Source organism: Sus scrofa, chromosome 13 (assembly GCF_000003025.6).
Source record: "Sus scrofa isolate TJ Tabasco breed Duroc chromosome 13, Sscrofa11.1, whole genome shotgun sequence".
Classification (NCBI taxonomy): domain Eukaryota; kingdom Metazoa; phylum Chordata; class Mammalia; order Artiodactyla; family Suidae; genus Sus; species Sus scrofa.
The window spans coordinates 3,760,065-3,785,369 of record NC_010455.5 but is presented as its reverse complement, the minus strand read 5'-3'; the positions used below and the strand labels follow the sequence as shown (position 1 = coordinate 3,785,369).

The 25,305-nt window shown below is 36.8% G+C and overlaps 1 protein-coding gene across 1 annotated transcript; it reads left to right on the top strand.

The window, feature by feature from the left end:
• Window positions 1,522-22,474, top strand: DAZL (deleted in azoospermia like). The gene is made up of 11 exons (XM_003358321.3): window positions 1,522-2,641; window positions 9,223-9,369; window positions 9,637-9,728; window positions 10,629-10,680; window positions 11,377-11,440; window positions 11,530-11,669; window positions 13,455-13,526; window positions 14,354-14,404; window positions 15,223-15,336; window positions 17,403-17,501; window positions 20,527-22,474. The coding sequence occupies exons 1-11, from the start codon at window positions 2,639-2,641 to the stop codon at window positions 20,578-20,580; spliced, it is 888 nt and encodes a 295-aa protein (XP_003358369.1). The 5' UTR covers window positions 1,522-2,638; the 3' UTR covers window positions 20,581-22,474.

Below are 25,305 nucleotides of genomic sequence, written 5' to 3'. Positions count from 1 at the left end.
ATCCAGAGAGCTCAAAAACTCCTAAGCAGGAGAAATTTTTAAAACTCTACACCTTGTCATATCATCATGAAATTGTAGAACACAGAAGAAAAACAGATCTTAACCAGCAATTAGATTGACAGCAGATTTCTCAGTAGCAACAGAAACCAGAAGATAACAGAATATGTTTAATATTCAGAGAAAAAAAGGACAACTGCTAACCTAGAATTATATATCCAGTAGAATTATCTTCAATGAACAAGGGCAAAATAAAAGCATTTCAAGTGGGAAAAAAGCCTGAGTTTCCGCACATGACACTAATTAAAGGAAATTCTATAGAATTTACTTCAGGCACAAGGAAAACAATCCAGAAGATCTGAGATATGCAAAGAAATGGTAAGCAAAACGTTTTTACACATGCAGGTGGATCTAAAAAACACATCTAATTTACAGAAGGAAAACAGGATAGAACCAAAATAGCAATTAATAATAGCTTATAAATTGGAGGGGGTAGCTAAGTTAAAACATCCTGAGGCCTTTGAATTATTAGAGAGTGAAAACATTTCCTGGTTTTAGACTTTGCTTACAAGTTATAAAATAGTAGAAAAATCAGCTTAAAATATGCACAGTGTGTATGACTCCAAATAAGAGAAAAAGACCCACACCCAAATCCACATGCACACAGACGCCAAAAGAAGTTTCTTTTGTAAGTTTCTGACATTTTAGTCTTCATTGTCTGCCATTCTTATTCATGGGAAAATAGCATTTGATAATTTTTCACTGTGAGGTTAACTTTAAAGGGTTCTTTTCTTAGAAGAATCCTTTTCAGCCTTTTATGGAAGCATCCCTCCAGGTTGGTTTTCTGTTTGCTTCTGCCAGGCATTCCAGTTGCACCTTGTTTGGATCTTTTTCGGGGAGAAGGCCAAGGTTAAGGGGAATCAGTTTCTAGGTTTTGAAGTCCCAACACTACATAAGTGCTATAAACATAAATTCCAAACTTGTGAAATGCAGGTCTAGAGTTGTAAAATTTTATCAGAGTTAATTTTTTTTTTTTTAACCCAGAAATGGAACAAGCTTCCTCACCTGCTTGTCCACTGGATGTTTAACATTTTCCCTAGCCCATCTTTTTCTTAAACTGATGTCTCTCATGGAGGATAGCTTTTCATAGTGTACTCAGTTCCAGCAACTATCTTAAGTTACTTCAAACCCTTACTTCCTGCCCCTATACTTTCAGGCTTCAAGTTATAGAGACTAACAACACCTTGCCCACACCTAAGATGACCAAGTCTTCTGGTTTGCATTGGACCTGCTTCCCAAGGATGTGAGGGTTTTCAGTGCTAAAACCATGCAAGCCCAGGGCAAATTAGTTGACTGGTTACCCTACACCCCAGCCCTTATACCCAGGGCCAGAAAAGAATTAATTCAAGAACTTATTGCTCTGATTTTCAGTTTAACTCTGGCATCCTGGGATTCCCCTTCATTTCTTATGAGTTTAGCTGCACATTAAAAATAAAGTTAACTATATCATACAGTAATGCTAGATATTTGTGACCAGTTGGCCACCATTTTGCCAGCTCACAAAGTAATCCTCAGTACAAAAGTGAAGTTTGAGGATAAGTTACAGCCAGTTATTCTCTGTGGATATAAGGTTCTGGAGTGGTTTCCAAAGTTGTGTGATTTGCTCTGCAAACTGCCCCATAGCTCGCCCTTGCTCTAGGCCCTGTTTCTCTGATCTTGAGAATGTTCTAGAATTCTCTAGGCAGGCCTAACTTCTTCCTTTAAGGTCAGGAAGAAAAATCCCCCCCCTTCACAATTTGAACACCCCCAGCAAAGGAACGTTTGGGTATTTTATTCACTCCTACATTTTGGGTGCCTGGCAATTGTTGATCTCAATAACTTGTTTCTGGAAAGAACAAACGTCTTGAATGCCAAGCGGGCCTGCCTACCTGATGTTTCCAATCCAACCCCATCTCCCTCACACTTGAAAGAAAGTCATCCAAGTTTCTGGACTTTTGATGTCTCCCTCCCTGTTCTTCATATATGTCTTTCTGTTTTCTATTTCTGTTGCCATTTAAATTGATTTGGGGGCTGATGATAGGGATAATCGCCATTGGGCTATTCCTGGGCCTTTGGGACGCCATTTTGAAACTAGAGCCTGGACACATTCAAATTTTGTTTTTAATTTTAACACATATTTGAGTGTGCAGACTTATTTCAGGTGTGCTTCTAAGGCACTTTCGGGACTTTCTGTATATCTGTGGGTCCGTCGGCACGCCCTTCGGGAAGTGGCGCCTCTAAGGGGTATGCTGTCGGCCCGCGCGCACCCCTTGCGCACCCCTGGCTGGCGCCGCCGTGCCCCGCGAGCCCCCTCTGAGGGGGGCGGGGGCGCGGCCGCCCATTGGCTGAGGCACCTCGGACGAGCCCCCCCACACCCCGCGCAGGAGCCACCTCCGGGCGCCCTGCTCGCCGCGCCTCAGTCCGCCAGCACCCCTCAGCCTCGCCAGCTGCCTGCGGGTCGCTTTGCTTATCCGCTTCTGCTTCCTCTGCCCACTCGAAGCCGGACAACAGGCACCAGCAGGCCTACAGCAGCCCCGAGCACGGTGCTGAAGCCAGCCTCTGCTCCTCCAGTCCCTCGGTGGGAACACTGGCTGTCGCAGTAATGGTGAGTGGAGGAGGCCCGAGGCGGTCTGGGGGCGGCCTGGGGGGCGCAGCCCGAGGAGAGGGTGAGAGCTGGGCCGCCTCTGCTTTGCTCTCCTGGGACGCCAGCCTGAGGTGGGTGGGGAGGGAGGCCGCGGTCCAGCGGCCGAATACCGGTCTCGGCCTACAGGGCCCTGAGGGCGGCAGAGAGGCGGGAGGCCTGGCTGTCGAGAGGCTGGGAGTGCCCGGCCCGCCAAGCACGTGCACAGCGGCCGCCTTCCCACCACCTCCGCCAGCCCCGACCGGGTTGGGGGGAGCACCGGGCCATCCGGTGAGGGGACTGGGGGGCGGGGACCCTGCTCCCGCCCCACCCCCACCCCACCCCGGAAGTCCCTTTCCCGCGCTTACTCTGAGTAGAAAATCCTGAGGAGACGAGCGGCGCGGCGTCCGCGAGATGGCGTCAGGCCCGCGCGAACGAATGCCGGCTGGCGTGGCCTCTGAGGTGCACGCGCTTGCGGACCCCGACCACGGGCCGGGAGCCGACTCGGGAGGTGGGGTTGGGGCTGGGTTTGGTGAGGACTGTGGGGGGTGTCGGAGAGGAGTCGGGGCGGGACGGGACTAGGGCCGACTGAGGCCGGCAAGTGTCACCCAAACGAAGCCTGCAGTGGCCCTGTGACGCCCTTGTGAGGCAGCGGCGACCTTGGGCGGAAGCTAGCTCGCCGCCATTGCTTCTGCACGACGTCAGCGCGGCTTTTGCCGCTGGGCGGCCGCAGATTGGGGAAACGGAGGAATTCTTGGCTCAGGGAATACGTTTCCCCTTAAAAAAAAACCCAGGAACTTGCAACACCTTGTCTATTAGAGTATTACACGTGACATTCATGTGAATTTTCTAAATGCAGACAGTTGATTGACCACCTCAAGGTACAACAACGCTGAGCACTTTTGACCAACCATCAAGTCCCAAATGTGTTATATACTAGGTGTAGTTTACAGTATAATAACTATTAGTCTTTCAGTTTTTGGAGATAAAGGGAGGAAATTTATGTACCATTTATATTGGCACAAATTTTAAAATAAAATTTTATTGCATGTAACTACTTGTAACATTTTTGTGTCATGTAGTTACCCATGTCAGTAATTACTTAATAATTACTCTGAGTTACTATAATCATTTACAATTTTGTCCTCCCCATTTTTAGAGGAAAAGAGGGGAAATGTTAATAGCTTTGTTGATTTTTATTCTGGTATAAAAGTAGCATATTAACTCATTGGGAAGTTATCAATGTAGAAAGTAGAGTCCATCTTAATCGCAACATCTAACCACCGTTGAAGTTTTTACGTATGTGTGCCCTTCCAAATTATTTTCATGCATGTGTTGCATCTAGACAGGTACATTTTATTTTATTAAAATTGTACCATGCTGTATTATACTATTTTACAACCTGCGTCCTTCACTTAATATACTGGGCCTTATTCCAAAGAGAAATTTAAAACGATTTCAAATACATAATGTTAGAATATAGGATTGTTCCATTACTCATTTAGCCAAATTCTGGTATATGAATTATTTTTCTATATTAAAACAATATTATATTGAGTTATTGCGTATCTTTGTGCAGATGTTTTGTTATGCTTATTCTGTTAGTAACTTGAAATGCCACGAGTAGAATCACTGGGTGAAAATGTTATGCCCATTTTATAACAACTATGAATTATGATACATCTTTCCTACTTACTCTTCATAAAGCATGTACCAGTATATATTCTCACTGATGGTGTGTAATGTGACCTCCTCTCTCCACTCTTTCCAATGAAAGGCATTATACTTTATAAAATTGCCAATCTAATAACTGGAAAATATTTCACAGTGTTGATATGCTTTTTTTATTTTAATTATTACTGAATTTGAAGCTTGTAATTAGCTTTTTACATTTCTTTGTAATAAATTCTTAGTCCATCTTTCTATTTGGATATTTTTCTTATGATTTATAAGAACTCTGTTACTATATTTGTCATATATGTATTATTTATAGAAAAAACTTATAGTGGTTATGAGGAAAAACCGTTAGTCCTAATTTCAGTGGAAATCATTATCATGTTTCACTTTAAGCTTGATGATAACTTAGAATTAGATTGATAGAAAATAAGATTCTTTTACTTAGGTTTTTAAAAATTAAGAAATGAATACTGTATTTGTCAAATGCTTTTTCAGTGGTGAATCGCAGTAACAGATTTCCTAAGAATGAACCATCCTTGAATTCCCAATATAAACTGTTCTTAATTGTATGTTTTTTTGTATACTGCTAGAATTTTGCGTCTCTATGTTGGAGGCATGGGTGGATCATCTTAAGCAGGTTTTGTTATTTAGATGGTGTTAGTTTATTTGTCTTTCCTCTTTACTCTGAAAATTTTTTAAGAAAAGTATTTGACTTTCACTTTCAATTCCCTCCCCTAGCTACCATTGTTTTTGTCTAGATTCACCCCTTCCCTCCCCACACACAAATTATCTGTTTCTTTACAGTTTGAGAAAACTCCCAATGAAACTGAACCAGGAATCGAATGTTCTTTCTTTTCTTAAGATTGTTTCTTAAAATTTACTTTTCTCTAGAAAGTTAGTTATATCATCAAGATTTCCAAAGTTACTATAGAGCATTTTCTTATCTCCATTACTCATATCACTCCTCCTTTTTTTTATGACTGTGCCTGCAGCATATGGAAGTTCCTGGGCTAGGGGTTTAATTGGAGCTGCAGCTGAGGCCTTGGCCACAGCCACAGCAACACCAGGTGCAAGCTGCATCTGCAGCGTATGCCACAGCTTATGGCAGCACCAGATCCTTAACCCACTGAGCAACATAGGATCCTTAACCCAGGGATCAAACCCATGTCCTCACAAAGACCACAGTGTGACCTGCTGAGTCAAATTAGAACTCCTCCCATTTTTCATTAATGTGTGTTTTTGTATTCTTGCTCTTTTTCTTAGTTTTCTCAGTATTGTTATTTTTGTTGTTGTTTGTGTTTCCCCCCAAGAATCCACTCTTGATTTAAAAGATTTTGTTTGGATTTTCATTTACTATTTCTTTAATAGGATTTCCTTTTCTCTTTAGTGGCTACTTCCTTCTGTGCATATAATGCTGATAACTGTAAATTACGGACCTATATCCTGGTCAATTTACATAGATTTCAGTTTGCTTATATGCAGACATAATAGTTGAATGAAATGTCAAAGAGCTGATATCCAGACACTTTGGTAATGATGTTTTTGTTCAGCTTTTAATCTTTGTCATTTGCTTATCCAAATGTAGCGGGGACTATATTACTATAAACAGCAGTGATGAGAGTTGTGTATATGATGGCCTGCAAGTTCACTCCTACTTATCCCAGAACTACTTATTTCAGAACCCTTCAACGCACTTGAAAGTGTAATTAAGGAAAATAATTACTTCTTTCATTTAATTTACATGTAATTTATTTTCTACATGCTATTGATAGTTAAAGTTAATATTTTAACACCAAACTTTTTGCTTTACCCTGAGAATTCATTTGTGCAGTATCTTTGCAATAGTTTAAAAGTAACTGAAGATTATGTGTTGATTGTGGATTTGTATATATCAGTTATAATTGTATATAAATATACAAACAGGTGAAGTTTAAAAATCCCTGTTTTAAGGCTTCTTAAAATGGAGTACTTTGTTTACTTTAGCTTTGGGTGCCATCTGCTGGCTAAGAACCAGGACGTAGCAACACCTTCCTTAATTTAAGATGTTATGACAATAGTGAAGTGATTTGATTAATTTTATGCTTAATTCTTCAATTAAGCAGTCAGTTCATACAACCCAACCCAAAACCAAGATTTCCGTAATATGTAATGGCTTTTTTTCTTTTCCTCAAATTACTATTTAGTTGGCTCAAATATCCATTTTACTTTTGTAAGTAGAATGGGAGAATTAGAACTTTTCAATTCTGGCAACACTGTCACAGAATGTCTCAACCATGACCTTATGCAAATTTGGGGCCAGATAATTCTTTATTGTGGAGGGCTGTCCTTTGCATTATAGGATATTTACTATATCCCTGGCCTCTACCAACCAGATACCAGGTACACCCCTCAGTTGTGACAACCAAAAATGCTTCTGAGCAACCAAATCTCCCCTGACTGAGAATCAATATATTATCATATAATCTGGCACACTTTTGTGGCCTGATATTACACTTCTAAATTAAACTACACCTATTCACCTATCTGTTGTAGTTCACAGGCGGGTAATAATAAAAATAGTTTATCAAATAAAATATCCAGAGTTTATCCACAGATGAAGGGGAAATTGAGAAAGGGAAAAGAAAGTATACAAGAATTTCAAAACCACTATTTTGTGTTTTGAGGTTTTTGGTGTGTCTTTTTTTTTTTTTTTTTTTTTTTGCCACACCTGTGGCACATGGAAGTTCCCAGGCCAGGGATCAAATCTACACCACATCAGTGATCCTAGCCACAGCAGTGAAAACACTGTATCCTTCAACCTAGTGCACCACAAGGGAGCTCTTGTTTTGGGTTTTTGAATGAGAGCTAATATGAAAGGGACTGGTAAATTGTCTATCATGAAGAGAAATCTGGTCAAGTTCTTGATAATTCAAGATGTGTGACCTACATAATATAGTTCCATTTAGAAAAAAATTACAATTACAAAATATTTAAAAATGAAAAAGCTTTAGAAATAGTTTTTTACTCTTTACTTCATTGTCATGAAATATCACTGTACCATAGTTAAAGGAAAGAATTAGAAATATTCAGATAGAAACACAAAATGGCAAGTATGAACACAAAATAATAGAGAAAAGCCCAAACACTCAAATATGGCAATTTAACAATTATTATTTCACCTCTAATTGGTATAGCATTTGTGGAATCTTGATTTATTAGTAATTTCTAGCATCTAACAAAATGGAACTCTGCCTACTTTTCATTCGTTATTAATTTCTATAAAAATTATTTTGCTTGGAGCTCCCATTGTGGCATAGCAGAAACAAATCTGATTAGGAACCATGAGGTTGCGGGTTCAATCCCTGGCCTCGCTCAGTGAGTTAAGGATCTGCCATTGCTGTGGCTGTGGTGTAGGCCAGCAGCTGCTGCAGCTCTGATTGACCCCTAGCCTGGGAACCTCCATATGCCACAGGTGCAGGCCTAAAATAAATAAAAAAAAATATTAAAATAAAAAAAATTATCTTGCTAATCTTCTTAAAAATATACATCACTTGGTTTCCTTTGCCCTTGTTTTTGTTTTCCTTCATAAGCTTAGGTGTTAACAGTTTTATCTCTCTTTTGCAGCCTTTTGTACTTATTATTTATAATCAATAGGTACTTCATAAATGAATTTCAAATGAACAGATGTGGCATAAAATAATTTCTTGAAGTTCCAGTTTAAATTACTCGTTAATTATTAAAGTATAAAATAAGTACTTAAATCATAAAACTAGGAAAGAGACTTTTTTTAAACCTATTGAAAATAAATTCAGGTAAGAGTACACTAACTTATATTGGCATACCACTTTATACTTTACAGAATGAATTCACAGATGTTATTACACTTCATTCTCAAAGCAATTTTCCAAGAGATAAACAGCTGCCAAGTAGATGGCTGTAACCTAGTAAGGGACATGAACTCCTGATGGTATCAGTTTTTACATCTCCTGACTAAATCAATTTTTTTTCCCAACATGCATATTACCAGTAAATTCTGACTGAGAAAAATCAACTTTAATCTTCGTGTGGGAAGCCTAAAGACAGTTCTAACCAGAATTCAGAAAGATAATGAGTTTCATGTGTAGGTCTATATCTGAAAATAAAGATGGTATCATTTTTATCTATTAGCCTACTGTGAAAATTAGAATTATCATTATCGGTAGATCTTATCTGTTATTATTCAAGAAGAAAAACATTAATTTAAAGATTCTTTGAGCACCCTAGCAGTAGGGAAAAGGATTATAACACTCCCCTTCCTTTAAAGCAGGAGCTATGATACATGAACAAATAATGGTTTTCATGGTCCGATTCCAGAGTAAAACAGGCATACCAAGGCAGGGAGTATTCTAATGATAAAATTCATGTTAATTTTGGTAACTAGAGATGAGACAAAACAAATGGGTTAAAACTTTCTTGTATGTTTTTGATGCTACTTTTAAAAAAAACTGGTATCTTTACCATGCTTTTGCATAAGGTACTCAGAAAAATTAAAATTTGCTTATTGACATAGAACAGGATGGACTTTAGTAACTTTACTTTTTTCAAATCTGAACTTTCTATTTATTTTTTGCCGGTTTATATAGTGTTTTCCAAACTCAATATGAAATCTGTATCCTACCGCAGCATTGTATAGAGATGGTGATGAGCATCACTAGGTTTGAGAAAGTACTATACTTTTTTATTAAAATGTTATGCTGATATACTCTGATTACCCTATATTCTTAGCCTGAACTAAGCTATATTTTGATTAATTTACAATGGAAGTAATTTATGTGGAAACATTTTGTATTTTAAAAATGTAAATTATATTTCACATCATCTATGCTTTTAGCCTGATTATCTAGTGATGATCTCTGCTTTCCAAATTACAGTCTGCTGCAAATCCTGAGACTCCAAACTCAACTATCTCCAGAGAGGCCAGCACCCAGTCTTCATCAGCTGCAACCAGCCAAGGCTATGTTTTACCAGAAGGCAAAATCATGCCAAACACCATTTTTGTTGGTGGAATTGATGTTAGGGTATTGTATTCATGCTTTATTTATTTTTAAGAGTATTTTGTAAATAGTGGAATTTGGGCCCTGTTGAAAACCTAAGGCTTTTTTTTTTTTTTTTAACTTTTTGCAAGTTTGGTTTTATGTTTAACCTAAACTTATCTTTGACAAATCACCATAGGTAGTTTGGGGACACTTGGGGGAGATACTTCCATACCTTCAAACATTCTTTAAAGTATAATTGAAAATTTTGAATATTGAATTTTTACTCTTGAAGTTAATTCTTCTCCATAGATGGATGAAACCGAAATTAGAAGTTTCTTTGCTAGATATGGTTCAGTAAAAGAAGTGAAGATAATCACAGATCGAACTGGTGTGTCCAAAGGGTGAGTAAAATGTGTATGTTCAATATAAATTATAGTAAATATCTGTATTATAGCATCTGTAGAGTTTCAGAAAAAAAATTCAAAACTAGTATTCTTATATTTGTATAAATGAAGCTTGTTGCTTTGTAATTTCTTTCATGTGGAAGACAAAAGTTTGCTGCCAGCTCTTATTTAATCAACTACCTAGTGTTTGTATTTTGGGGGGTTTTTGGATTTTTAATCCTAGTGTTTGTATTATTATTATTATTTTTTTTTTTTTTGTCTCTTTGTCTTTTCTAGGGCTGCACCCGTGGCACATGGAGGTTCCCAGCTAGGGGTGGAATCAGAGCTGTGGCCACTGGCCTGTGCCAGAGCCATAGCAACATGGGATCTGAGCCGCATCTGTGATCACACCACAGCTCACGGCAATGCTGGATCCTTAACCCACTGAGCAAGGGCAGGGATCGAACCCACAACCTAATGTTTACCAGTTGGATTCGTCAACCACTGTGCCACGATGGGAACTCCCTAGTGTTTGTATTTAAATGTTTCCCATCTTCATTTATTTTACCTAAGCGGATTGACCCAGTTTTATCAAAGAATGTTTTCCTCACACATTTCACAGTATCTTTAATTTTAACCATCTTGCCATAGATAAAAATTAAATTTATAGGTATGAATTTTTTCTTAATGAATGAGGTTCCCACGCACATTAATCTTTGTGCATTCTAATGTAGAGCAGGGTAAGAAAGCGGAAGCCGTGGTGTTCATAGAGGAGCTGTCATGTACATTTTACAGTTATTTATCTTGGTATATTTTTCGTCCTTCACTGTTATTCTGTCAGTTATTTCATAGAATACTAGAGGTTTTAAACCATGTACTGTTATGGTGATTTTATACTTCATTTATCTGTCTTTCTAGCTATGGATTTGTTTCATTTTATAATGACGTGGATGTGCAGAAGATAGTAGAAGTAAGTAATCTTCCTATGGGGGAAAAAATCTCTTAATTCCCTTATGGGTGCAGTGTTTTGTATTATTTGTATCCTGAATATATACTCAGTCTTGTTAAAACATGTAGAAATAAATATACTTCCTGTTTGAAATCCAAACTTAGAACAATCTTATATCCAACTTCATGAACTAGAGACAGGAAAGATTAGAGACAGTGTTAAGGGTTTTTGCTTTGTTTTGTTTTTGTCTCTTTGTCTTTTTGGCATTTTAGGGCCGTACCCAAGGCATATGGAGGTTCCCAGGCTAGGGATCTAATCAGAACTATAGCTGCCAGCCTAGCCCACAGCTACAGCAATGCCAGACCCGAGCCACATCTGCAACCTATACCACAGTTCACAGCAACACTGAATCCTTAACCCACTGAGCAAGGCCAGGGATTGAACCTGCAATTTCATGGTTCTTAGTCAGATTCGTTTCCGCTGTGCCACGATGAGAACTCCGTGTTAAGGTTTTTGATCAAATTCTACACGCCTCTCATTTGATTGGAGTAGCAAGGTTAAATAAGGTAGCTTCATGCTGATAAATTTTGATTTGGTATACTCTTACCACTGATCTTCTCTGGTAGTAGGAATTTTGGAGGATTTGGGTATTTAACCAAAGTCTTGGAAGTAAAGACTTGGATATTGACTCTAGTTTTGTTCCTGTTTTATTTTCAGTCACAAATAAATTTCCATGGTAAAAAGCTGAAACTGGGCCCTGCAATCAGGAAACAAAATTTGTGTGAGTAAAGGAAGGAATTGTTCTTACTGACATATGTGTGGCTTTTCAGAGAAATAAAAATAGACTGTCTTCTTTTATTCTTTGAAAAGGTGCCTATCATGTGCAGCCACGTCCTTTGGTTTTTAATCCTCCTCCTCCACCACAGTTTCAGAGTGTCTGGAGTAATCCAAACACTGAAGCTTACATGCAGCCTCCAACCATGATGAATCCTATAACTCAGTATGTTCAGGTAAGAATTTATGTACATTCCTTTTTTTTTTTTTCTTTCTTTCTTTTTTGTCATATAGTGTTTCAGATCTTATTATATAGCTGGGGGTGCCTTAAAATCAAGCCAGTCTCACTTCCTACCTTCGGTGGAATTACATCCACAATTCCTATAATAAATGGTAGTTCTATCCCTGTTTGAATACTTTTGAGTAATGAGAAATCTATGACTTTTGTTAGAAGTCTGTCATTTTTACTGTCACTTCTTAAACTAAAATCTTCTTCCATATGGTTTGTAGGCCTTTATCTTAGAACTGACCTCTGTGGCCACATAGAGCATGTTTCTGCCCCCCTCCTTCCCATATAATTCCTAAAAAATGTGAAGGCAGCTCTCCTCATGCTTTTGCATAGTTTATTCTCTAGGGTCAGCTATTCTTTATTTGCAGTGATTTCCAGATGCCTCCTCATACAGGTTGTTGATTTCTGGAGGTGCTCTGCTTCCAAACGGATACATTTCTAATGACTTCACTATATTTGTAAATACTATTTGTTTCTGGAATATAATTTGTCTTGGCTACTTTAATATTTGAAGTTTGATTTGAAATACTTCTGTTGATAACTAACATTTATTTTCTTCTTAGTTCAATTTACTTTCTTCACTTTAGAAGACATTTTATTTTTAGGAGTAGAAGCCTAGTAATAGTGAAATAGTTGTGCAGTGTCTCTCATTTGTTTTTATTTTCCATCTACCTGAAGTGTAGGGTATTTCCTTCCTTATTTTTCTTAACTCTCTACCATCTAGGGAGTTCCACTGGTGGCACAGTGACTTAATGATCTGGCTTGTCTCCATAGCATTGCCAATTTAATCCCCAGCCAGTGCAGTAGATGAAGGATCTGGCATTGCTGCAGCTGTGGTGTAGGTCGCAGCTCTGGCCTGACCCCTGCTCCAAGAACTTCTGTATGCTATGGGTGCAGCCAACAAAGAAGAAAAAAAAAAAAAGACACAGCTAGAAGAAAAACTATCTAGATAGTTTCAGTTAATAAATATCTATTGAAAGATGTAAGACATTGTACTCTCTCTTTTCCAGTTTGGGTTATATACTGCCCTTAACTTTTAGAAGTGAAATACAGAAAGAGCCATAAAGTCTGTAGAAGATTCATTACCCCATAATACTGTCAGAGAAATACAAACCTACCTGAAAGTATTTTTACAAAAAAATAGCACACGTGTATTAAAATAACTTTAACCTGTGGGGTTTCTGTCATGACTCAGCAGAAACGAACCTGACTAGTATCCATGAAGAGGAGGGTTTGATCCCTGGTTTCACTCAGAGGGTTAAGGATCTTGTGTTGCCATGAGCTGCAGTGTAGGTTGCAGATGCAGCTCAAATCTGGCATTGTTGTGGCCATGGTATAGGCCAGCAGCTGTAGCTCCAATTTAACCCCTAGTCTGGGAGCTTCCATATGCTGCAGGTGTGGCCCTAAGAAAAATGTAATAACTTTTAACATCTATTCTAATAGAGCTTTATCACCATGTAAAAATAACTTGTGGGTGGAAATAAACAACTAAAACAAACATAGGCTGGCAAAATCTGTCACTTCCCTTATTTATATCTCCTCCTCTCAGCCCAAAAGGCTGACATTTGACTGAGAACGCTCTTTGTAAAACTAGTCACTCTCATAGAATTCTGCATCATATAAAAAAATTAAGATTTCCTTAATTTTGTTACGCTAGGAAGAATGTTCTTCTTCTCTGGTTTTTAAAAATGTACCTTGGTTAAATCATTCTTTCTGTGAACTTTATTTTTAGGCTTATCCTCCTTACCCAAGTTCACCAGTTCAGGTTATCACTGGTTATCAGCTGCCTGTGTACAATTATCAGGTAATTTAAGAGGGATCAAAATGATTTACTCTGGAATATTATTGAGGCTTTTATTTATATAAATCTCCATAACCGTTTGTCATCTAAAGTAGCTGAATATGCCTAAGTTTCAAGAAAAAACTTAGAATTAGTCTAGAATTAGGACTTCTATATTATTTAAAAATAAGGGATTTCTCCATCAATTTAAAATTTTTGACAGGAATGAGTTTAGCAAGTTTTCTCTTGTATTGTCTTACAAGATTTGGTGTCTCCGTCTATATTTCAACATATGTTCTTCCATCTTTGCTGTTGAATAGCCGAAACATCCAAGCTGACTTCTACAAGGTTTTTTAGGGATGTAGGTTGAAACAAAATGATGACTCAGTTCTTAGAGCATTGAATTCCAGTTATATTTGATAGTGTTTTATTTTAGCTGGTTGCTCTAAGATGGTAGTTCTCTGAACTTCTGTCCATATATATGACCATATCTATGACCCTAGTCAAATCTATGGCAATAAATTCAAAGAACTCTCTTGAGTTTTCCTGAAAACAAACTCCAGAACATTGAGAAAAAGATGGAATTTAAGTATATGAAAGTAATAAAATTCTAAGGTTTTGGAAACATAAAGTTACTTTTCCCTTCCATTTTGTTTCTTTTATTATAAGAAGCTCAAGGAACCAGCACGACAAATACCTCAACATTATCTGTCATATCTTTGTGAAAATATGAAGGAATATTTAAATAATTGTTATTTTCTCCTTTTTTATTACTCAAATGAATTTATCACATCTGTAGTTACATAATGATCATAACAATCCAATTTCACAGGATTTTTTTTTTTTTTAAGATGCCGCCACAGTGGCCTGCTGGGGAACAAAGGAGTTATGTTATTCCTCCGGTAAGGTCAATTAGCCAAGCATGTACTTCCTATTCTTTAAAGGATTTTACTCGTTAACTATCTTATATTTTTTTTTACCTTTTGCTGTATCAAGTATGCTTGGAAATGTTTTAAATGCCCTTTTACATTATGTGTTATGTCTTATTTCTTGTCAACCCAAGTATATACTCCCATGGGAGGAACTGTGCTTTTTGTTTATTGGATTGTTTTTTTTGTGTACTTAAGCAGTGGCTGCTCTGCATACAGCAAGTGCTCTGTTACTTGTTGATAGCATGTGTAACCAAGAAAGGTGGTATTAATACCTATGCTAATTCAATTCCAAGGATTTAGAATTAGTGTTGAATCTGTCTCTGGTTTTCTACCTATAAAAAACTGTTGAAGAAAAGCAAAAATGTTTTGCTGTCAATACCGTTATATAAGAAAAGGAATAAAACAAAAGAAGGTGCTACCTCTAAAACACCTGAGCATTTGTTGGCCTTCTGTCTTTCATCTGGGTTGAATATTTGAAGGATGTAATGCGAGGTAAAATTTTCAGGCACTGGGAAATTCCCCTCCCATTCCCTTACTACATGTTGGAGTTTCTTTATCTTAGAGAAATTCTCCTTCTAATTATAATTTTGTTGACATTTTGAAATAAACATTGACTTATCACATTTAAACGACTCAGTTTAAAATAAAGTTTCTGAAATAATGTATTGAACTTCAGTACAACCCAGATTTAAACTTTTAGTGTCAGCTCACCGTTTTAAGGAATAGATTGTTTAGAAATGTATCTAATGTACATCTTTTTAATTACACTTTTGTCATTTTAAATGCAGGCTTATACAGCTGTTAACTACCACTGTAATGAAGTTGATCCAGGAGCTGAAGTTTTGCAGAGTGAATGCTCAGTTCATGAAGCTGCTCCATCCTCTGGAAATGGCCCACAAAAGGCAGACATTTAATTTTTATTTTTTTTTCAAGTTTTAATAATGGCCCTTGAAGAAGCAAGCATCTTTACTCAAATTTAGATACGTTATAGGACCTCCTATTGTGGCTCAGTGGTTAACAAACCTGACTAGCATCCATGAGGATGTGGGTTCGATTCCTGTCCTTGCTCAATGGGTTAAGGATCTGGCGTTGCTGTGAGCTGTGGTGTAGGTCACAGATGCTGCTCAGATCCAGCTTTGCTGTGGCTATGGTATAGGATGGCAGCTACAGATCCAATTTGACCTCTAGCCTGGGAACCTCCATATGCTGTGGGTACGGCCACAAAAAGACAAATAAATACAAGGAGTTCCTGTTGTGGCTCAGTGGTAACAAACCTGACTAGTATCCATGAGGATGCGGGTTAGATCCCTGGCCTTGCTCAGTGGATTAAGGGTCTGTTATTGCCATGAGCTATGGTGTAGGTTGCAGACATGGCTCCGATCCCACATTGCTGTGGTTGTGGTATAGGCTGGCAGCTGTAACTGATTTAACCCCTGGCCTGGGATCTTCCATGTGCTGTGGGTGCAGCCCTAAAAAGACAAAAAATAAATAAATAGATATGTTACAGAGCTTGAGTCAGTAGGCTAATAACTTTGCAATTTATGTAGAAGTTAATGAAATTTTAGGCACCCCCAAACTTTCAGTGTATGTAATGTATATAGTTGCTAATTCAGCAGTCCTTTCCTCTCTTCCATTTTCATTGTTTTTTAAAAGCGTACTTAGTAAATATTGTAGTAACTGCTTTGGCAGAATGCAGTGGGTAGGTTTCCTCAAGAATCCCACTCTTAGGGAGTTCCTGTTGTGGCACAGTGGAAACAAATCCGACTAGGAAACATGCAGTTGCAGGTTTGATCCCTAGCCTCTCTCAGCAGGTTAAGGATCCATCATTGCCGTGAGCTGTGGTGTAGGTTGCAGATGCGGCTAGGATCTGGTGTGGCTGTGGCTGTGGCGTAGGCCGGCAGCTACAGCTCCGATGAGACCCCTAGCCTGGGAACATCCATATTCCGATGGTGCAAAAAAGAGAATCCCACTCTTGGAGGAATTCATATCGGAGTTCCCATTTCGGCTCAGCTAGTTAAGAACCCATCTGGTATCCATGAGGATGCAAGTTCATTCCCTGGCTGCTCAGTGGTTAAGGATCCAGCGTTGCCATGAGCTGCGGTGTAGTTTGCAAGTGTGGCTCAGGAACTGCGCTGCTGTGGCTGTGGCTCTGGTACTGGTCGCAGCTCCAATTCGACCCCTAGCCTGGGAACTTCCATATGCCAAAGGTGCAGTCCTAAGAACAAAAAAGGAGGGATTAGTATGAATTATATCCACCTTTCTTTTACCACTGTAAATGTTTCCTTAGCTAAATAGTAACACAATTATTTGTGTTACACTCTCCACATACCATAAGCATGAGCAGCTCCCAAGAATGGTGTAATCACTAGTAGTAATGAAAATATTGGAATAGGTAGGGTTGTTTCTTTTTTACTATTAGAGCAGATCCCTCTAATAACAATGCTCTCACTCTTGAATTCTCTTATTTTTTTGAATGAGTGGGAATGTGGAAGTAATTGATGTTACTGGATCATGTATAACATTGAAGAATTCCCATTGGAGTGTGTGTACTTCATTCATGTGTTTCCAGTGGGGAAAAAATGTTGTAAACTACTTAATTGTGAGGTGAAAAAAATGCCCTGATTTGTTATACAACTTAAACTTTGAAAAAAAAATGAAATAGATTTTAATCTAAATGTTGAAATGTTCAAGTTCATTGTTTCTTATCTAACAGGAAAAATTAAAGAGCCTTAAGCAAATATCTTAGATTTTGAGTAATTGTACTTTTTAACTAGTGCTCTATCACTGAAGTTCTAAAATAATTCTTAAATTTGGTAGAAAAGTTATTTACTAAGTGATATGTGATAAGAATTATAAAATTACATGAAAATTCTTTAGAAATAAGTATATGTATTCATTAAAGTTTTCCAAAAAGCTTAACAGTGGGTAAAAGGAGGAATAGTCTTTAGTGAAAACTTCTGTGTTTCAGAAATCTGTGGACCGAAGCATACAGACAGTGGTATCTTGTCTGTTTAATCCAGAGAACAGACTGAGAAACTCCCTTGTTACTCAAGATGACTACTTCAAGGTATGAAAGTAATATATACAGGCTAAAAAGCATGATTGTCAACTATGAAATATCTTTTTTTCTGTGGTGTATGTATTTTGAGAAAATATAGAGCATTTAATTGAGCTTTGGCACTTGACTATAACCCAGTAAACCAGTGTGAGTGAATTTTATGTGGCAGTATATTCTAGCTACTTAAATCTTGGTGTAGTGTTGTTTGTCCTTAGGGAAGAAATCCTCAACAAAAGCATATAATTGAAAGGGTTCATGAAAGAATTGAAAGAGAAAATTGGCTTAATAACCAAATAGAAAATTTTAGATACAAGAAGCAGAACTTAACATTAAGAGTATGTGGATATTGGACTAAAGAAATTGATCACTGAGATGATGTACCTGAACAGTGTTGGGGGAGAAGAGGTAAAGTAGTAAAAAGAGCTTAGTAGAAAGAAATGTACATTGATTCAGAGTTGGTGAAGTGGAAGAGAATGTGGGTTTGAATTTAAGAAAGTTCTATTTTCTGATCCTGGTTTTATCACCTTGGACAAATCACTTAAATCTTAAGGTTCCAGTTTTTACAAGTCTAAAATGAGGAATCTCTAAGCTCCCTTTAGTTCTGAATCTCTGAATGTGGAAAGGAACTGGTCACTTCAATGAGGTAAGAGTAATGTGCTTGGTAAAGGGAAGTTTTAGTTTTTTAATAAAGGTTTATTGAGATACAATTCACATAACACACAACTGGCCTATTTAAAGTGTGCAGTTCTCAATACCTGTGCAATCAGAACCACAATCAATTTTAGAATATTTTAATCACCCCCCAAATAAACACCCTACCCATTAGTAGTCACTCTTTATCCCCACCAACTCTTCTAGCTTTAGACAACCACTGACCTACTTTTCTTTAAGGATTTGCCTGTTCTGGATATTTCATATGAATAGTATAATACAGTATGCAACCTTTTGTGACTAACTTCTTTCACTTAGCAAAATATTTTCAAAGTTCGTCAATGCTACAGCGTGTACCAGTGTTTCATTTCTCTTTTATGTATGGATCTACCACTTGTGTTTATCTGTTCATCATTTATTTGATAGACATTTGGGTTGTTTCCACTTTGGGGCTCTGATGAATAATGTGAACATTCGTGTACAAGTTATTGAGTAGACGTATGTTTTTATTTCTCTTGGGTATACATCTAAGAATGGAATTGCTGAGTCATACAGTAACTATGTCTAACCTCTTAAGGAGCTGCCAGAATTTTTCCAAAATGCACAATTTTCCATGCAAAGGGCAGTTTTAAACTGTCGCTTTGTATCCTAAAACAGGGAAAAGAGGTCAGGGAAATATAGCTGTTATTTTGCAATAACTTTAAAGGGAGTATATTCTATAAAAATACTGAAACTGTGCTGTACACCTGAAACTAATGCTGTAAGTTAAATATATTTCAATAAAAAAATTTTACCCCCCCAAAAAAAACAGTGAAAAGAAAATAGCGTTTTTTCAGTCTATGACTGGACATGGGATAAAGCTTAAAGCGTTTTTAAAAGGAAGGCTAAGGACTTCCTGTAACGTAGAAGACTAGAACTGTAGCAGAATTAAGTTCTTAACTATCTTTTCAACAGAGTAAACGTATTCATTTAAAGTTGACATTTATTCTATGGTTACTTCATTATATATGGACAGTACAATTTAAAAGGAAAGAACTGGGGGTTGTATGATTGCTTACTTTGCCCAAAAAAGGCTAAATAGGTAGTACTTAAATAATTTGTTTGCAAAACAGGAAATCTTTAAGCAGCAAGTCTTTAAACTTGAGTTCTCATCTGGTATTAAACAAAAAAGTCTCCCTTTGAACCTTCCAAAGTTTTCTGCTCCTCTGGGCTAGGAGTTAGAAGTTATCATCTTCTAGATTGATTTTGATTATATGTTGTTTTTTAATTGAATTTGAATGCATTGAGGCAGAATATGCACTGTTTCCATGGTAAATTCTACTCTTAATTCTAACTCCGTAATCTTTCATATCCTGCCTAATCTCTGAGGATACTTGAGTTTGTGACCACTTTTCTGGGCTTTAACCTAAATAGAATATCACCCTGTTGGTACACTACGTAATTTCCAGAAATCACCCTTCTTTATATGACAACTGAATTTAATCCCTGGGAAAAGGACACAGTTAAGCTAAAAAAATTTATTTTTTAATTTTTTTGCTTTTTAGGGCTGCAGGTACACCACATGGAAGTTCTCAGGTTAGGGGTGGAATGGGAGCTGTAGCTGCCAGCCTATACTGGGGCCACAGTAATGCCAGATCCAAGCCGCACCTGTGACCTACACCACAGCTCACAGCAGTGCCGGAGACTTAGCCCACTAAGTGAGGCCAGGGATTGAACCGGCATCCTCATGGATACTAGTCAGGTTCATTACCTCTGAGCCGCAAGGAGAACTCTGAAAATACTATTATTATGTTATTATGTTATTATTTCTGGTTTATTCAGCTCCATTCCTCTTTGTAAAGTCTCGCTTCTGTAGACAACATAAAGTGAAAGGAAGTTTTCGCATGTATTTTTGTATTTTTTTATTTCCTAAAAAAATGATGTATCTTCATTACAGGTTAAGGATAGGCCTTTAAATATACCAAAACCTAGCTTTTAACCTACACATAGGATTTCAGATTGAAGCGGAGTGCTATTCTCAACCCATGTACTTCTTTTAGTAAAAATAGGACATTTAACAATTTTGTGTTTCACCAGGTGTCTTTGGGACATCACTGCCAAATCATTAATTAAGAATCTACATAAAAGGTTATTGATTCTAAGTCCTTTTTTCTGAGTTACTGAGATTTCTTTTTTAACTCAATTATTATGAATAAAACTAGACATTGGTACGTTTGTTATCCCAAAGTTTAGGAGTGTTTCCCCAAAATTATGACTTTTTTCTCATTATTTATAGTTTTTAAACCCCAAATAAATGCTTTAAGTATTTAGCAGTTTTCTTAAGTCATAGTGATAATAGGAAATTTTTAATGAAGTAAAAAAGGACTGTTTCTGTTTTTTCCAGGATAAAAGAGTTCATCACTTTAGAAGAAGTCGAGCAGTGCTTAAGTCTGTTTGATCCTCTCTCCTAACTTTCTAGTCCCATGGGAAATTGCAGGTTTTGAGTAATGAGAAGGGACTGAAAGTTTTTCCACTCTTATAGAAATTTAAATCTGAATTTTGATAAATCACACTCAGACTTTCTATACAAGTTAGATTACCTAGTTTTATTTTACATTGAAGCTATTTTTCATTAGACGTTTACTTAGAAACTGGTTCTGTGTTGAATATGTAGTTAAAAGTAAAAAATAATTGATACTGAAAGAATAACTTTAAGATTTATTTGTAAGGATTTTTTAAATAGACTTTTTAAGAGTTTAAAAGCAAATACTGATTTTCAAAATATTGTTTTAGAGAACCTGTTTTGAAAGGTCAGAATTTTGATAGTTTAAATATAAGCATTTCATTTCTCCAGGCACCTATGAACAGTACAGTATCTACAATATTGTGCTTTACATTTATGATTAGTTTTGAAATTTACCACAAAAGCAGAGTTTTTTAAACTGCAATTTTAATCAGTGGAACTCAGTATATAGTTAGCTTTATTGATGTTTCTTTGTCTAAACCCAGTAAAACATATTCCAAACAGTCCAATCAGTGGGTCTTACATTTATTCAAAATGTTTTATCTTTTATCTAGAATCCACACATAGAGATAACCGATTGGGATGGTAATTAGGATAACTAAAATTCTGGGCCTCATTTTTTTTTAAAGAATCCAAAACAAACTAAACTTTACTAGGTACATAAGCTTCTTGGTGAGTTTCCATTCTCCTTTTTTTTTTCTTTTTTTTTTTTTTCATGAAATGCTAAACTCGATGGCGGTATCTTAAATTGTGCAAAATATTCGTATTGAGGAAGGCTGAAACTTTTTTTATGTCACTTGAAAGTTAATCAGAGTATCTGAAAGGAATTGTTTTTCTAAAAACATTAAAATATTAGTTATTTGTTAAAGAACAGGTAAAATTTTTACTTTTGTTTTTTAACCTATTATATATTTTTTTTTAAGTAAAATATGTCCAGGAGAGTGAAAGTAATTTTAGCATTTCTAAACCACAAATGTTTAGTAATAAGCGTATCCCCAAAATATACTTGAGTTAGAGTAAACAATCCATTTCTAATTAGGTAGGCTCCTTGTTAGATGTCGTAAATCGTGATGAGCAGTAGAAGTGCCAGAACCCCTTTGCTGACCCACAGTCTTGGTTTTCTAGTCTGTAGCACCATTCTTCCAGGAGGTTTGCTTCTAGAATAGGTGATGTAAAGAAAAGTAGCAGTATAAGCAGTTTGAGGGCAGTCAAGCCTTGGGCAGGTAGGGAAACTTGTATCAGCATCATTTGACCTGTTGGGGACATGAGTTCAAAGTGGCTTTCTGGCTTTTCTTTCATTGGCCAGTCCCTCACTACAACATGTAGACTCCAATTTATCCCTATCTTAATGAAGTTCCAGGGACCATATCATCAGTGCCCATTGTTATCTCATAATTCCTAATAATTTTCATTCTGAATCTGAAGGGAAGAGTCTTTTAACTTAAGGATTCCCAAGAAGGCTTTCTTATGCCTTAGAATGTAAAAGTGCCCTAAAATTTGTCCTTTTTAAAATTCTCTATACTTTTTTTTGTGCGTGCTATAACATTCTTACATGTATTATTCTGTGATTAAATCTCTGGGTTACTATAAATGATACCTAAATTCTAAAGAGCCAGTTCTAATTATCCCAATATGACTTTATGAAAAGGGAGGGAATAAATTTTGTCTGCTGTTTTGTTGGACTGATTTAAAAGAGTAAGGTAGAAGAGACAAGATCCTGAACCTTTCAGAATGGAGAATTAATTTTAAACTTAAAAGTTTGTTCCCATTACTATACTGATACTGTCTTTGAATAAATGAATAAATAAAGAAACTTTTTTTTTCAAAAGCATTTTGATCTACTTATTGTCTAAATAAGTTGTGGGAATTTGGTTGGTTGGTGTGTGACAAGGCTTTAGATCCTTGAAATTCAGAAGTGTAAATATTTGGTTTCTTAATCTGGCCAAGTACGTATATAAAAGCAAATTTTGGTACATTGTATTTTTGTTGTTTTCTCTTTGGAAATTAAAGGAAGATTTTCATGAGAAAATAATCTTTCTTGGGTTGAAAGTGGTTAACGGTGTATTTTGATGCAGTGTATCAACAGAGCAGTGCCTAGCAGGAGGGCTGGAGAGTCTATGTATATGGCTGCAGTCTCATGGCCAAGGTTCCTCACTATAAACAATTTGGATTCTATAAACATTTTATCTGTTGTACACTTTAGGCCTAATCTCTGTGACCCTTTTATTTTGGGTAATTGTAGTTAGTGATAATAGAGCCTAGATTTTTTTCTTATTGTATTTATTTCATAAAAGTTTCTTGGGAATCACCAAAGATTAAATTTGATGTTTATAATTTACGGAAGATTAGTAATCCTTAAATTGTGTATATACATACCTACTGACCATTATCCAGATCATTTGATTAGCCCTGAGCAAGCTAAACTATAGTTTATAACATTTTGAAACACTAAAAATAGACTATTTTAAACAATTAAAATAGTTGCTTTGAATCTACCTGATATTTGAAGCATATTTACAGTTGAGGATTGCCACAAAATTCTTCACACGAAGCCAAGTCTTTGGGATTGAAAAACATTTCAGACAACACATTTTTGTAAAAAGTTGCAAGTTACGGCAAATCAAGCAACTCTTAAAAGGTTGGTCACTCTTACGAGAGATGTATTCTGCATGCTTTTTTTCTCTTTGCCTAATAATTAGAACATGTTTGTAATTTTTAAAAATAACTGTTAAGTATTAATTAGCACTCTTAAACTGCAAGGAAATCATTTTCAAAAATAAACACTCCACTGTAGTTGCCTGTAATTGTAAAGCCCTGTGCCTACTTCTCCAAAATTCTCTTAGTTATCTTTAAAGGTAAAGTCATAAAAATGGGCTGCCACATTGCTTAATTGTCTTGCCTGCTTTCATTGCCATCATTTGAGGGTAATGAGCAACAGCGAAAAGGCAGCATGCCACTCTGCTTTTGCAAAGAAGCAATAGCGAGGGTGCAGGACCATAAGCAGGAGAAAAGCTTTCCATTGACCAAGTCTTGGAAATAGGCCCAGCTGTTGAGCATGATCATTTGGAATCCCTCAAACACTTCTAGATGAAGATTGCTCCTGTACATATTTTGATAACTGTGTAATCTAGCCCTTCCCAACATTATGTGTAATATGTCTCTCTGTGTGTAACTGAGTCTTTTTGAGCAAATCCTCACTACCCATCATCAAAGACTCTGAGTTTTCCATCTGTAGACAGTTCATTTGGTAGTAGAAACCGATAAACATAAGACGTTCAAACTATAAACATGTGTTTTTGAATGCTCATGCAGAATATTCAATCTGCATAGCAAAGAAATGATAGGTAATTCTGCATTGCATTGAGAGTTAAAAACATCTGTCCAATATGGCTGTAGCTGTGGGCCAATCCCAAGAAAGTACAAAAAACAAAATCGTCCTGATGCAGAAACTGAAACTACCACTGTACAATTAAGCTCTATGGTAGCTATATTTTATGTTTTTAACTGGTCTGAAAGTTTTCCAGTTAAGTCTAGTTCATTTTGCAAAAGTACATGGAGGCTTTGTATCTTTTGTGCACCTCTTTTAAGGCTGTGTGCCAGGAATATGCCTTTGCTCACATAAAATTCCCAGTACTAGTTGACTAGATCTTTAACAAGAGAACAAATGTTTGCATGCCTGGGATATTGGGGTCATGAAAGCTCTTTATAAATCTGAAGCAATAGTAACATTTCCAGGCAGTTCAGAAAGTTGGAGGTTTTAATTCTTAATCAGTTCTTTTTTACAAAAAATATAACAAGTACATTAAGCTTCTAATGACATCTATTGTCTTTCCTTGAAATACAAAGAGATACTCTGTTCTGGCTCAATGTTGGATAAAACTATTTACTATAGAAGAAAGGCAGGGCTAACACTCAACTGATCTGTTCTGGTAAAACCAGAGCACCTGTTTCCATTGGCTGGTCCCTCTGCCCTTGCACATTTGTTAAACATTTTTAATATTGCCAGCTACCTTCATACCCCAGAATCTGGCTGGACCAGTGAGAATGGGGAGGGATAATTTAAAATGCAGAAGCCATTTTATCTGTTTTTTCCTGAGCTGGATTCCCCCTTCACAGTGAGGGTAAAGTCTGAATAGTATTTAAATAGTACACATGCTAAATAGGAAAAGTTTAAATAAGAGCACCTTTTTCCCCTGAACATGGCTTGGTCACTGCTTTATCTTTTTTTTATCTTATTTTTTTATCTTTTTTTAATTAAAACAACTTCATGTTTTTAAATTATTCAAGGAGTTTTATTGCATTTATAGTTGTACAATGATCATCACAACCAAATTTTATAGCATTTCCATTCCAAACCCCCAGCATGTTCTCCCCACCGCCCAACATGTCTCATTTGGAAACCATAAGTTTTTCAAAGTCTGTGACAGTATCTTTTCTGCAAAGAAGTTCATTGTGTCCTTTATTTAGGTTCCACATGTAAATGATAGCATATGATGTGGGTGTCTCACTGTCTGACTGACCTAGCATGATAATTTCTAGGTCCATCCATGTTCCTGTAAATGCCGTCACTTCTTTCCTTTTAATGGCTGGGTAACATTCCATTGTTTGTATGTACCATATTGTCTTTATCCACTCCTCTGTCGATGGACATTTAAGTGG

Coding starts and splice junctions, on each gene's coding strand:
- DAZL (XM_003358321.3), top strand. Junction 13,527..14,353: donor TGCCTGTGTACAATTATCAG/GTAATTTAAGAG, acceptor TTTTTTTTTAAG/ATGCCGCCACAGTGGCCTGC. Junction 17,502..20,526: donor CTCAAGATGACTACTTCAAG/GTATGAAAGTAA, acceptor TGTTTTTTCCAG/GATAAAAGAGTTCATCACTT.